Source organism: Varanus komodoensis, unplaced genomic scaffold, assembly GCF_004798865.1.
Source record: "Varanus komodoensis strain SLA01 unplaced genomic scaffold, ASM479886v1 scaffold22, whole genome shotgun sequence".
NCBI lineage: Eukaryota > Metazoa > Chordata > Lepidosauria > Squamata > Varanidae > Varanus > Varanus komodoensis.
In genome coordinates, this window is record NW_025335606.1 from 17,632,828 (window position 1) to 17,645,218 (window position 12,391).

Here is a 12,391-nt window from a genome sequence, read left to right on the forward strand (position 1 = left end):
CAGGGAGGGAGCTGAGGGGGCTTTGTCTGCCTTGTTTGAATTATGTCTGTCTAGCATGCAGTGTGAGGATCAAGGCAGAATGGAAGGGTGTGAGACTCAAATGTTGGAGGCATGGGAGTAAGAGACCCATTCCCTTTTGCATGCAGGACAAGGGAGAAGCCTGCGTCTTGCTTTCCCAAAGCCCTGGGGCAGGCTGTGTTATGAATCAGTAAATCAAATACCTCTTCAGACTTAGAGGGAATCATATGAGGTGTATCCTGGGGAAATATTAGAGGTCCACTTATAGATACCATCCCTTCTTTTTATGGGGGAGAAATGCTAGCCTGTGGCTCCCAGCATGGCTTGGTAGGCCTGAGTCACTTTGCACCTGCGCCAGGCAGTGCCTGTATTTGTGAAGATGCCTTCCGTTGGCACTTAGGCTTTCTCTCCTTGGATCAACGAGGCAGTGTGTTTGTGAGGCTGTCTGGCTGTGAAACATTTATTAGCTGGCATGGAAGTTGGGGAAAGCCTTCAGCGAGCATTTTCTGCTTGGGCTCGCTTGCTGCAATATTGAAGAACAGCTCAAAAGCAGGCAGCATTCATTCAGAAAAATCAGCCCCTGAGCAGCTTAGGGGAAGGGGCTGGGAGAGGCTGGCAGGATTAGGATAAGTGGGGAGGGTGGGGTATGGGTCAGGAAATTGTGGGGGTGGGAAGTCGGCTTGGAGTGGGAGAAAGATGCATGTTTGCACTAGTGAGCTGAATGGTCCTGTTCTGGACAGTGTGTGGGGAAAAGGTTAGGGCCAAAGAAGGATGGTGGGGAAATCATGGGATAAAACACCATGAGGGAAAAAAAACATGCTGAACGCTGGGAAGGAGAGAATGCCAAGAAGGTGAATATAGTCTTGCGTGCACCTGGTATAGTCACTGTACTGAAGGTAAGCAAGTCCTGCCTTGGTCCCTGCTTGAGCGGGGGACCACCCTGGAACACTGTACACCTGCTTAAGATCTGTGATGGAAGGAAGGCAGGATTTGCACATCCTTAAGGTATTCACATATCCGTGTAACTGCATATGCATGCAAAATTCTTTTCAGGGCGCAATTTGGCTGATGATGCAATTTGTGTTCTTTACTGGTGCATGTTTTACCACTACATTGTATTTCTACCCCACCTTTCTCCTGTGAGGAATGGAAGGAAGCTTGCATAGTTCCATTTTATCCTTGCAACCAGAACCCTGTGAGGTAGGTTGGGCTGAGAGTCTGACTGGCCCATGGTCACCCAGTGAGCTTCGTGGTCAAGCGGGGACTAGAACCCGGATCTCCCAAGTCCCTAGCCCAGCACTCTCACCGCCAACCCACACTGGCTCTCAACACATTATGTATGGTGCTTGGCCATAAAGCAAGTAAAGAATTGTATATTGAAGGAATATCGTCTCTATAACTTCTTGTTTTGCAGAGTTGCTCTCTGTCTTTTTTTATATTTTTTTGCCAAAGTTAACCTGAAGTGTATTAATGTTATGCTTGTCTTTAACCCCACTAGGGGCTTGCCTTGAACCTAAGCATACTGGCTCTTTACTTTCAAGATTCTGTCCACTACCTTCTGGAACATGCCCAGGACATTAATTTTTGAGTCTTTTCTCTAGCAACCAGAGTGCATCCTTACGAGCTGCTTTTATGTCCGCGAGGTTTCTACATTCTGCTCTTCAAGCCATCCTTTTGTGCTTGCTCACAATGACAATGTTTTCTCTGGGAACATGCCTGTCCATTGTAGAGCTAACTTTAGCATTTAAGGGAAGCGATGGGGCAGGGGCACAGGCCTCTTTTGCATACAGAACCATAATAGTCAACATGGATTCAGTTTTTCTGTCCCATTGCATGCAATGAATATGAGCTATCCTAGAAATCTAAACATTCCTCTGAGAGAATATTTACCCATACAAAGCTTGTTTGCTTACTGCCACTGCTGTGTATCTTTATTTATTGAATGCCATGCTCATGGGGGGTGGACTTGAAGGAGACTATTGGCCATGTCAGCTGGATAAAGCATCCATGCATAAAGGCAGGAGAACTCAGTGGGAAGGAGAACCTTTGGTCTGCCAGATGGTGATGGTTCAGGACTCCCATCATCCATGGCTGTGTGATAGGGAATGATGGAAGTTGGAGTCTGACACAGTTTGAACGGTAACAGAATTCCCACCCTGTACCAGGTGTAGCAAAACAAACTGGTGTTCCTCCATAGCCTCTTTGTTAAATGTCCAAGGGTCTCTGCCTAATCACTAGTGAACCAGAACACAAGATTCAATTACCTTTTAATCCAGCATTTCCCAGCCTGGTGCCCTGTTTTATTGTATTTATATTCTGCCATTTTTCCTTTCAAGGAACTCAAGGCAGCTTACCTAACTTGCCTCCTCCCACTGTGATCATCTCAACAACCACCCTGTGAGGTAGGCTGGGCTAAGATTCTGTGACTGGCCCAAAGTCATCCAGATGGCTGAGCAGGGACTACAGCCCAGATCGCCTGAGTCCCAGCCCCATGGCTGCAACCACTACATCACACTGGCTCTTGCGGGGCCAGCACCATCTGTGAGGCATCAGATTGAATAGGGCAGTTTTAAATGGAGCCAGGAAAGCATTTAGTGCTTCAAAGAGCTGAATATACAAGTGATGCCAGTGCTTTACGGTCTGAAGTGAAAGTGGGCTTGGTGGGAGATGGTGGGACTGTTGTGCGGAGTGGAAATGGGATGAGCCAGGGGGATGAATAAACAACACAAAGACCATGGGAAGCATCCAAGAAATGGGGAGCCAGGAGACCACGACTCCTCCTCCTTGTTATGTCCCTCCCAGCTCTTGCCCTTTCCTTCCTCTTTTCGTTGGGGCCCTGCTTCCTCTGCACTTCCAAGATGGGCTCTGCTTATCAGGAAAGCTGCTGCTGTGGAGACTGGGCCAGTCCCAAGAGGTTGCCTCAACCCACGTCAGCAGTGCCCCTCAGCAAAGCAAGCCCCTTTCTCACCCCCCAAACCAATGAAAGCTATTTGACTTTTTGAGGAAAAACCAAAGCAGACAGTTGCAGGGTTGTGCCTTGGCAGCCAGATTTTGTACCCGTGCCTTGAGCAGTAGTGTAAGTTGTAGGCATTAGCATGTCATTCTCTGTGCCCTGAAAGGCAGCAACTGCTGACTTTTCTATATTCTGTTGTAATATTGGGGGATTCTGTTGCCCACCAGATGTTGGATTCAAATTCTCATCGGTCAGCCTGACCAAGCATTTGAGGATTATCAGAGTTGGAGCCCATCAGCTGCTCAACAGTCACAAGGTTCCCTACTTCCTGCTAAAGGCAAGTGCTGAAGTTTTACATGTCAACTGGTAATCCTAAATGCACAGGAAGTCCTACAGAAAGCTATTGCAATTGCTTTGCTTTTTTCTATCGATCTCCTGCTTCCAGTTCTCTGAAGAGTCCTCTTCTGCCTCATGCCCACAATTAAGCAATTTGTGCTTGTCCTGTGTGCAAATGTATCCATTCCTTTTGGTGGAAAGGGTCACCTTACAGGAGAGGGTGCTGGGGTTTAGGGGTCCAGGAGAGTCTGCACATCAGTGGCACAGGGCCTGGGCCGAGCTCTGGCTGTCCAGGCAGGAAGCAAGACACACAGTGCAGAAAGCATCTCTCCACTCTGGTCCTGGAGTCTCACAGAAAAGGGCTCTTTGCAAGTGGGCCTCTTGTGTATTTCCTGAGGCCAAGAGAGGGAGCAGGGTGCAGATGAAGGAAATGATGGCCGCCTTGTATTAGCAGGAGAGCTCCGACAGATGCAAGCATCAGAGGAACCGGGTGGAGGGAGCAGGGTCTTGTTCATAGCACAGGCTGTTGCTCAGCAGTTGAGCACAGAAGGCTTGTGACTCACAAGTCGGAGAAATGGTCTACAGGGAAATGCAACTTGTGGCCCTCCATATCTTTTAGCCTACAAGTTTGCCCACATTGGCCTGAACTGCAAATTTTTTCAGCCCCGTGGAAAGTTGTGGGGCTAAAAGTTGAGGGGGAGGCTGCCAAGAGGGGGGCAGTTATACAGTTTGCTGGCCTTCTCAAAACAAAATGATAAACTGATTTAACTCTTATTTTTGCAACCATATTTCAGTGTATGTGCAGTCAAACCGGTTCACTAAGCAACCTCAACTATTACTGAATGCCTCCAGTGATGGAGAGCCCATCACCATTCTGGGTGTGTGGTCCCCGTCTGGGTGCTCTGTCCCTTAGGGCCTTTCTCCTGAAGCTGTTTTTCTGTAGCTTAAGCCCATTATTTCATGTTCAGTCTTGGATGACGGAGAACAGGTTGCAGCCCTAAAGTGCAAAAGTGTGACAACCATTTTGGTACTTGACAAGTGAACCCCTCATGTGGTTACCCCTTCTCAAGGCTAACAATGGCCAGTTCCTCCTTCTAACTTACCAAGATAATTTTGAATTTTGCTGTGGTCTTCAAAGGTATTAGGTACTCCATCCAATGTTGTGTCATCTGCAGATGCCTCAGTTATAGACAGATTCACTTCCTTGTCAATCAGCCCCAGAGGTTCAGGAAATGCTCTGAGCAAGGCGTTAATTCCATTCTTCCCTCTGTGTACAGAACTCAACCTACAGGACAAAGTTGTCTGATTCATTTGTATTCTTTTGCTTTTCTGTTATACATAAAACCAGGTCACTGATCCTTGTAGGCAGCCTAAGGGCACTTGCTGTAGCCCAGAGCTTCATCTAGGAGATGCAAGGAGCAGGAAGAAAGGACACTCACTAAAAATCCGACTTGGAGCTGGCTCCCTAGCAGCTCTCTTTTGCAGGAAATCATTCAAGGGCCCTGGTCCTCCTCTGCTCCAGCCTCTGCAAGTGCATTCAGATTACCTACTCTCTTAACCTGCAGTTGTTCGTTTACTCCAATACTGAGCTGCATTGCCAAGTTTAGAAGAGGATAAATGATCTCTGTTCTTATCAGTGCGCCTCTTCCTAGTGCACGCAGGAGTGGACATCCTGTGCCCTTCAGGTTCTGGCCTGAAGTTTCCAGTCTGGCATCACTAGGCACATTGGCTAGGGCTGATGGGCTTTGTAGGCCAAAACCCCAGGAGGGCCACAAATTGTCCACCCCGTCCATATAGCATTGAAGAACTTCACCGCTGAAATGACTTCTCTTTCAGAGCCTGCAGACAGACATACCCTGGAGCCCTTGTTTCAGAGCTGGAGTCAAAAGAATCCTGTCCTGTAGCCCTCCAGAGGCTGGACTTCAGTTCCCATGAGCCCCAGCCAGCCTGGCCAGTAGCCAGACGTGATGGGAGCTGGACTACCCCATCAATAATTACAAAATAAAATAATATATAAGCCTTCACTAAAAGGCTTATAAATACAAATAAAATCAAGGGCCATGGATTTCTAGGCATGTGCAACCAAAGCTAGATGGGAAAAAAATAGAATAGTGCTGTAAAAATACAGGTTTATTTCCCAGCATCTTCCCATCCCATACCTTTCCCATGAGCCCCCCCCCCCCCCCAAGAAGCTTTCCCCTTCTTCCCTCCCCTTCCCCAAGCTCCACGGTTATGCTTTCCTCTTCTTCAGTCATGTGGGTACCATGGTCAGTTCTGTGTAACTGATGTACATCACCTTATGGAGGCCTGCAAAGGACATAAAATGGGAAAGTATTAAAGAGAGGTGGGAAGATGGAAGGACGGGTGGGTCACACTGGGGCCCAGGGAGTGATGTGCAGCGGAGCAGTGGGGTTGAGCGGCACTATTCAGTTTTGGGGCAAATAGCAATCTAGTGGCTTGCACACCATTGCTAGCATGAGGATCCAGTCACAGGCTCACCACTTAAGCACTGTAAAAAAAAGGGGGGAGGGATTTGAATCTATAGAAACAGAAACAGAGTGAGTGAGAAGGGACATCCCAGGCCATCTAGTCTGACCCCTGGCTCCAGCTGGCTCCGCTCATGACATGCCTACCATGTGCATGTCTAGCCTATTCTTGAACACCCTCACTGATGGGGATTCAACCACTTCCAGTGGAAGCCCATTCCATCCCCTTGGGGTCCTAACTGTAAGGAAGTACTTCCTGGTATCCAAATTGAACTTTGGTTCCTTGAGCTTGGCTCCACTGGAGTGCATCCTGCCTTCCCCTGAAGAGGAGAACAGGTCTCTACCCACCTCCGTGTGACACACCCTCATGTACCTGTATATCGCCAACAGATCCCCTCTGAGTCTCCTCTTCTCCAGGCTGAAGAGACCCAGTTCCCTCAGTCTCGCTTCATACCCCATCCCCTGCAAACCAGCCACCAACCTTGTGGCCCTACGCTGCACTGACTCTAACCTGACTATATCCTTCTTGTAATGAGGGTCCCAGAACTGAACTCAATACTCCAGTTGTGCACACACCGGAGTCGTATAGAGTGGTAGTAATACCTCTCTCAATCTAGAAGCCACACTTCTGGCTATGCAACCAAGGGAGGCATTCGCCATCTTGACTACCACATCACACTGCTGACTCATGTTTAGCCTGCAGTCAACCAGTACCCCAAGATCCCTTTCACAAGTGCTGCTCTCCAGCCACTTGTTCCCTAACCTGCACTTATGGCACCCATTCCTATGCCCCCTAACCTTGCACTTATCCACATTGAACACCAATGTGCATCCTTGTCTTTAAACCCATGTCCTTCGAAAAGAAAGACCCATGGCTGCTCTAGGCTTGCCAAAATTACACAGAAGTTTCATGGGGCATGGCATCTAGACACGGAGGCTTCAAAGGCATCCGGGTTGTCCAACTCTTTTAGCCCAAGGGCCGAATCCCATTCCAGAGAAACTCTTGGACTGCTTCCCAGCAGTGGGTGGGCAGGCAGGCAAATGGCAAAATGGGCAGGGCCTAGGCCAGAGTTACAAGGAGACCAGCCTGTTTTAGCTCAAAGATCTTAGTGCCAGTAGACAAGCTGGGGGGCAGCTCCCTAGGTTCAAGAAGCATGGGGATTCCTGGCCTCCTTTCTGTCAACCAGCCAGTGTGTGGAGCTGCTGCCATGTCCGTGCCTTGCTGTCTATGCTGTTGCTGATTGTATGCTTACTTGGGATTTGAACTGTTTTTACATCATGCTGCCCAGGGAGTGGTGTTATGAAGCAGCAAAGAAATGCTGCAAATAAATAAATAGTGCCTGTGGGGCAAAAGTCCTTCAGTTTCCCCTGGCTGATGACTGGGATCTAGTGAGCTGATTTGTTGGGTGGCATGAAGGGGTGTCCTTGGGCAAGGGCAGGAAATACGGTAGAGATCCATGAGATGATGCATACAATGGGCCAAGTGGATAGACAGTTTCCCACCACTGCCACCCTTACCCACACAATTAGAGCATGGGGCCAAGCAGGGGACTGAGTAGCAGCTAAGTAAAGATGGTATAGAAATATACTCATTAGCTAAGTCATAAACAAATAGAACTTCTGTTCAAAAGTGGGATACCCCTGAACACCAAGCCTTGGGGACAATTAACGGGGAAGCCTTCCCCTTCATATCCCCCTTTGCAAGGACTCCTGGCTGGCTGCTTTTGAGAACAGATTCTGGACAAGATGTACCTTGATGCAATAATGTGGCACAGGAATTTCTGTGTCCCTACAAATGGGCCAGATATAATTGCAGTCAATGAATAATGAAGGAAGTTGGATTTTTGCCATTCGTCAGCAAAGTGGGGACCCGAACACTCCAGTGGTGTCGGTGGGCACAGGACTAGGACAGTGGTGGTGGAGGCACCTATTCCAGGCATTTCAAAGGCACGGTCATTGTTATGTGGGGAAAAGTGGGGTGGGAGCCACTGGGGCTGAGCGAGAGAGATCACATGAGGAGAAACGGTCCCTGCTGCATCTTGCTAAGTCAGGCATGTGCTCTTGGCTGTGACAGCAGCACCGGGCACTGGAGCCCTCACCATCTGCTCTGGGGCCTCCTTGCCCACCGGGGGTGGCTATTAATAGTCCAGTGCTGTGACTGCCCACCCCCCGCCCCCAGCCACTTTCTCCTAGAAGGCCAGCGTGTGCTGGATCTCCAGGCTGCTCACAGCTGCAGAGAACCAGGTAGAGCAAAGAGCATCCCCTTAGCTAGCGCCCAGGAGAGATGCTTCCAGTAGGTTCCCTTAAGTAGGGGACTTTAGCCAGAGAAGGGTGCAGACCAAGCTTCCTGCCTGCCCAGTGTACTTTCTGACCTGAAATTCTTTGTCTCTGAAGCTCAGGCACATCCAGGCTTCCTGGAGCTTTTCAGCAGAGATAGAAAAGCTCTGTGCATGAACCCAGAGGCATCTTCCTCCTTCTCCTCCTCCTCCTCCTCCTCATTTCATATGATCTGGGGCCTGCTTTCCACCTGATTCTTGGCCAAATTAAGCTCTGTCTAGGGACAAAGTTACTGCTGAGTGTCCCTTGATATACCATCCATTTATGCTTTTTGAAGTCAGGGTCACATAAGTGATTACTTCCATTTTGTGGATCAAAACCAGCATGACCCATAAGTGCTGCACGTGCAGAGCTGCTCATAAGGGCAGCGCCAGTGAGTGGTGAATCTTACCAGAATGCCCCTGGCTCCTTAAGCATGGACGGCTGCTTCCTCCCCAGAAGGCAGTGGTCTGTGGTACTTCCTTTCAATATACAGTCGAACCTGTGGCATCATGATTTCTGCTTGCCAGGGTTTTTTACTGCTGTGCCCGTAAGACCCAGCTCTGGCATTGGCCAGTCCAGGGAATGAAAAAGCGAATCAACTAGAATTGTCCTGGGAACACTTTTCTCACCCTGCCTAACAGACCAGAGGGATCCCAGTAGGGGAGACTGGTTGGAGGTCAAAAGGGACAAGGCTGTGCATCTGTTTCTGGGAGGAATGCAGAAAAACTCAGCAGAGAACTACAGGAGAGTCCCATGTGATGCCAAGGCAAGGAGGGTGGCTACCTAGAGAAGGTAGCCTTCTCTGTGGTGGCACCCCGGCTATGGAATATGCTCCCCAGAGAGGTTCACCTGGCGCTGACATTTTATTCCTTTTGGGCCAGGCTAAAACCTTTTTATTTTCCCATTATTTTAAGGTTTGAGTCTGATTTTAATGTGGGGTTTTATTCTATAGAAAATCAATTTGGATGCTGTGCTTCACTTTGTTTTAGAAACATAGAAACAGAGAGAGTTAGAAGGGGTCTCCCGGGCCATCTAGTCTGACCTCCAGCACTAGCCGGCTCCGCTCACGACATGCCCACCATGTGGATGTCCAGCCTATCCTTGAACACCCGCACCGATGGGGCCTCAACGACCTCTCCTGGAAGCCCATTCCACACCCTCGGGGTCCTGACTGTCAGGAAGTGCTTCCTGGCAACCAAATGGAACCTTGGCTCCCTGAGCTTTGTTCCGTTGCAGCGCGTCCTGCCTTCCTCTGCAGGGGAGAACAGGTCTCTACCCACCTCCATGTGACATCCCCTCACATACCTGTATGTCGCCAACACATCCCCCCTGAATCTCCTCTTCTCCAGGCTGAAGAGACCCAGTTCCCTCAGTCTCACCTCATACAGCATTCCCTGCAAACCGGCCACCAACCTTGTGGCCCTGTGCTGCACTGACTCTAACCTGGCTATATCCTTCCTGTAACAAGGGGCCCAGAACTGAGCACAATACTCCAGTTGCGGGCACATCAGAGTCGTGTAGAGTGGTAGTAATACCTCTCTCGATCTAAAAGCCACACTTCTGGCTATGCAACCAAGGGTGGCGTTTGCCCTCTTGACCACCGCATCACACTGCTGACTCATGTTTAGCCTGCAGTCAGCCAGTACCCCGAGGTCCCTTTCACAAGTGCTGCTCTCCAGCCACTTGTCACCTAACCTGACTCATGAACCAGTCACCCGTTCTCCACGAGGTCTCAAAAATGGAGGCCAGCGGGCATGAGAGAACCCCTGCCAACTCTCTAAGCACTCTCGGGTGTAACCCATCAGGGCCTGGCGCCTTTATAATGCCCAATGCCCTGAGGAGCCCCTCGACTTCAAGGGGGGTGACTCTGATCTGTGCCCCTAAGTCCCCAGCCTCATCTATCTCCTATGCGGATATCTCCCGTCCTGCTTTGGGGAGAACACAGAGGCAAAATAGTCATTTAGCATCTGTGCCTGTTCCCTCATATCAGTCACTGGATCTCCTTCCTCATTGTTTAGTGGTCCCACCACTTGTCTCTCCTTCCTCTTCCTATTTACATGCTGAAAGAAGTCCTTTTTGTTGCTCTTGATATTCTTGGCAGGTCTCAGCTCGTAATCAATCTTAGCATTGCAAAGAATCCTTCTGCAACGGGCCTCCTCCTCCCGGTATACCCTTTTGTCTATTTCCCCCAGTACCCATTTCCTGTGGAGGTTCCTCTTTCGTCTAATCCCTCTAACCACCTCCTTTTGCATCCATGGCGGCACTCTCCTCCACCTCCCCACCTTACTGACTAGAGGTATCGTCAAGGCTTGCGCCTCCAAAACCTCCCTTTTGAGTGCTATCCACCCCTCCTCAACTTGCTTACATTCCAGTAACCTATCTCAGGAGACTTTCCCCAGTCTGGTCTTCAGTTGGCCAAAGTTGGCCCTCTTGAAGTCCCAGCTTCTAGTGCTTGACCTGCTGCACATCCCCAGTCCCCTGATCTCAAAGCAAAGGATGGAGTGATCACTCGCATCCAGAGCTCCCCTAATCTGTACTTCATCTATCAGCTCCTCCCTACTGGTCAAGACCAAGTCAAGGATGTCCCCCACCCCTCGCCGCCTCTCGGACCCTCTGTGTGAAAAACCCTCCCTCTATAGCTTCTAGGAAGCGACATGACCTGGCTGTTACTGCCGAGTGAGCCTCCCAAGTAATATCTGGGAGACTGAAATCTCCCATAATTACTGTGTCTCTTCCCCAAGATATCCTTAGAATCTGGCCTGTCAGGACATCATTCAGGGTCTAAAGTTGACCTGGAGGGTGATAACATACCCCCACTGTCAGGTTCTCTTTCCCTGTCAAAACCCCTAAGTTTCACCCAGACTGCCTCTACTGAATCCCCATCTGTGCTGCATCCTATCTCACTGCATCCCTTCCCTGACGTATAAAGCCACGCCCCCACCTCTCTTTCCCTTCCTGTCCTTTCTAAAAAGGTGATACCCTTCTATGTTCACATTCCAGACTTGCCTTTCATCCCACCAAGTTTCTGTGATTCCCACCAGATCATACTCTCCTATTCCCAGGCGAGCTTCAAGCTCTTCCTGCTTATTACCCATGCTCCTAGCATTGGTGTACATGCACCTCAACTCCTTCCCACCACTTCCTTTCCTTGGAGTTCCCAGCCTCCTCCTTCCTCCCATCCTCCCTGATACCTGGCCCCTCTCTGTAGGAGTCCTGTCAGTCCCTGCAGTATCATTAAAACCCTGCTCCCAGAGCCCTGACACTTGTCCAGTGCAGACACATTACTGGGGGGCCTGAACCCACCCCCCTCCCGGCTCAGTTTAAAGTCTTCCGGACGAAGCTCGCTAGAGCATCTCCAAAGGACCTTTTCCCCATCCTCGTGAGGTGTAACCTGTCCCTTGCCAGAAGTCCATTTGCAAGAAAACGAGTGCCGTGGTCGAGGAACCCGAAGCGTTCCTTCTGGCACCACCCCCTAAGCCAGTCGTTCACCTCGGAGGCCCTCCTGTCCCTTCCCGGCCCAAATCCCCAGACCAGTAAGATTGACGAGAAGGCCACTTGGGCCTTCAGCTCCCTGAGTTTCTTCCCCAAGGCCTCAAAGTCCCTGGTGGTCCCAACCACACCCTGCCTGGCCACATTGTTTGTGCCCACATGGATCACCAGGAGCGGCTGGTGACCCCCGGAGCGAACAAGACGCTCCACTCTGTCCATCACATGCCAGATGCGTGCGCCCGGCAGGCAGCAAACCTCCCTTGCCTCCAGGTTGGGGCGGCACACTGCTGCCTCAGTGCCCCTCAGCAGGGAGTCCCCAACAACAATCACCCACTGCTGTACCTTCCCGGTGCTGGTGGGTGGCCGTGCCCTGGCCCTCGCCTCTCCTGCAGTGGCCCCCTTGTCGCCTGACGTCCCAGGCTGGGGGTCCTGCTGGTTCCCCAAGGCCTCAATAGCCCCAGCCTCCCCAAGTGGAGACAACCTGTTTCCCAGCTCCAGATTGGTGCCAGGAGAAGGAGGAAGCTGTGCTGGCCTCCTCCTCCTGTGGGTGACATACCTCCATGTCTCCACAGCTGCTCCTCTCACGGCCTCTCCCTCAACCCTCTGTCCAGAGGGGGGCTGCTCCGGAGGGGCCTGGAGTGCTCTCTCAGCCCTCAGGCACCTCACCTCCTCTTCTAGCAGGGTCACCATCTTGCACCAAGGGCAAGTGTATCCCTGCCTCTCCTGGGGGAGAAGGGTGAACATGTCGCAGCTCTCGCAGCGGACAGCAACCCCGTGACTCCCACCAAGG

The 12,391-nt window shown here is 50.6% G+C and overlaps 1 protein-coding gene across 1 annotated transcript in view; it reads right to left on the reverse strand.

Moving 5' to 3' along the window:
- Nucleotides 1–5,558: 5,558 nt before the first annotated feature.
- The window catches only part of GRM6 (glutamate metabotropic receptor 6), a 36,967-nt gene continuing 30,134 nt past the window's right edge, over nucleotides 5,559–12,391 (reverse strand). The window contains exon 10 of the mRNA XM_044431285.1: nucleotides 5,559–5,614. Coding sequence (XP_044287220.1) covers nucleotides 5,559–5,614 — 56 coding nt within the window. The remainder of the gene's footprint in view (nucleotides 5,615–12,391) is intronic.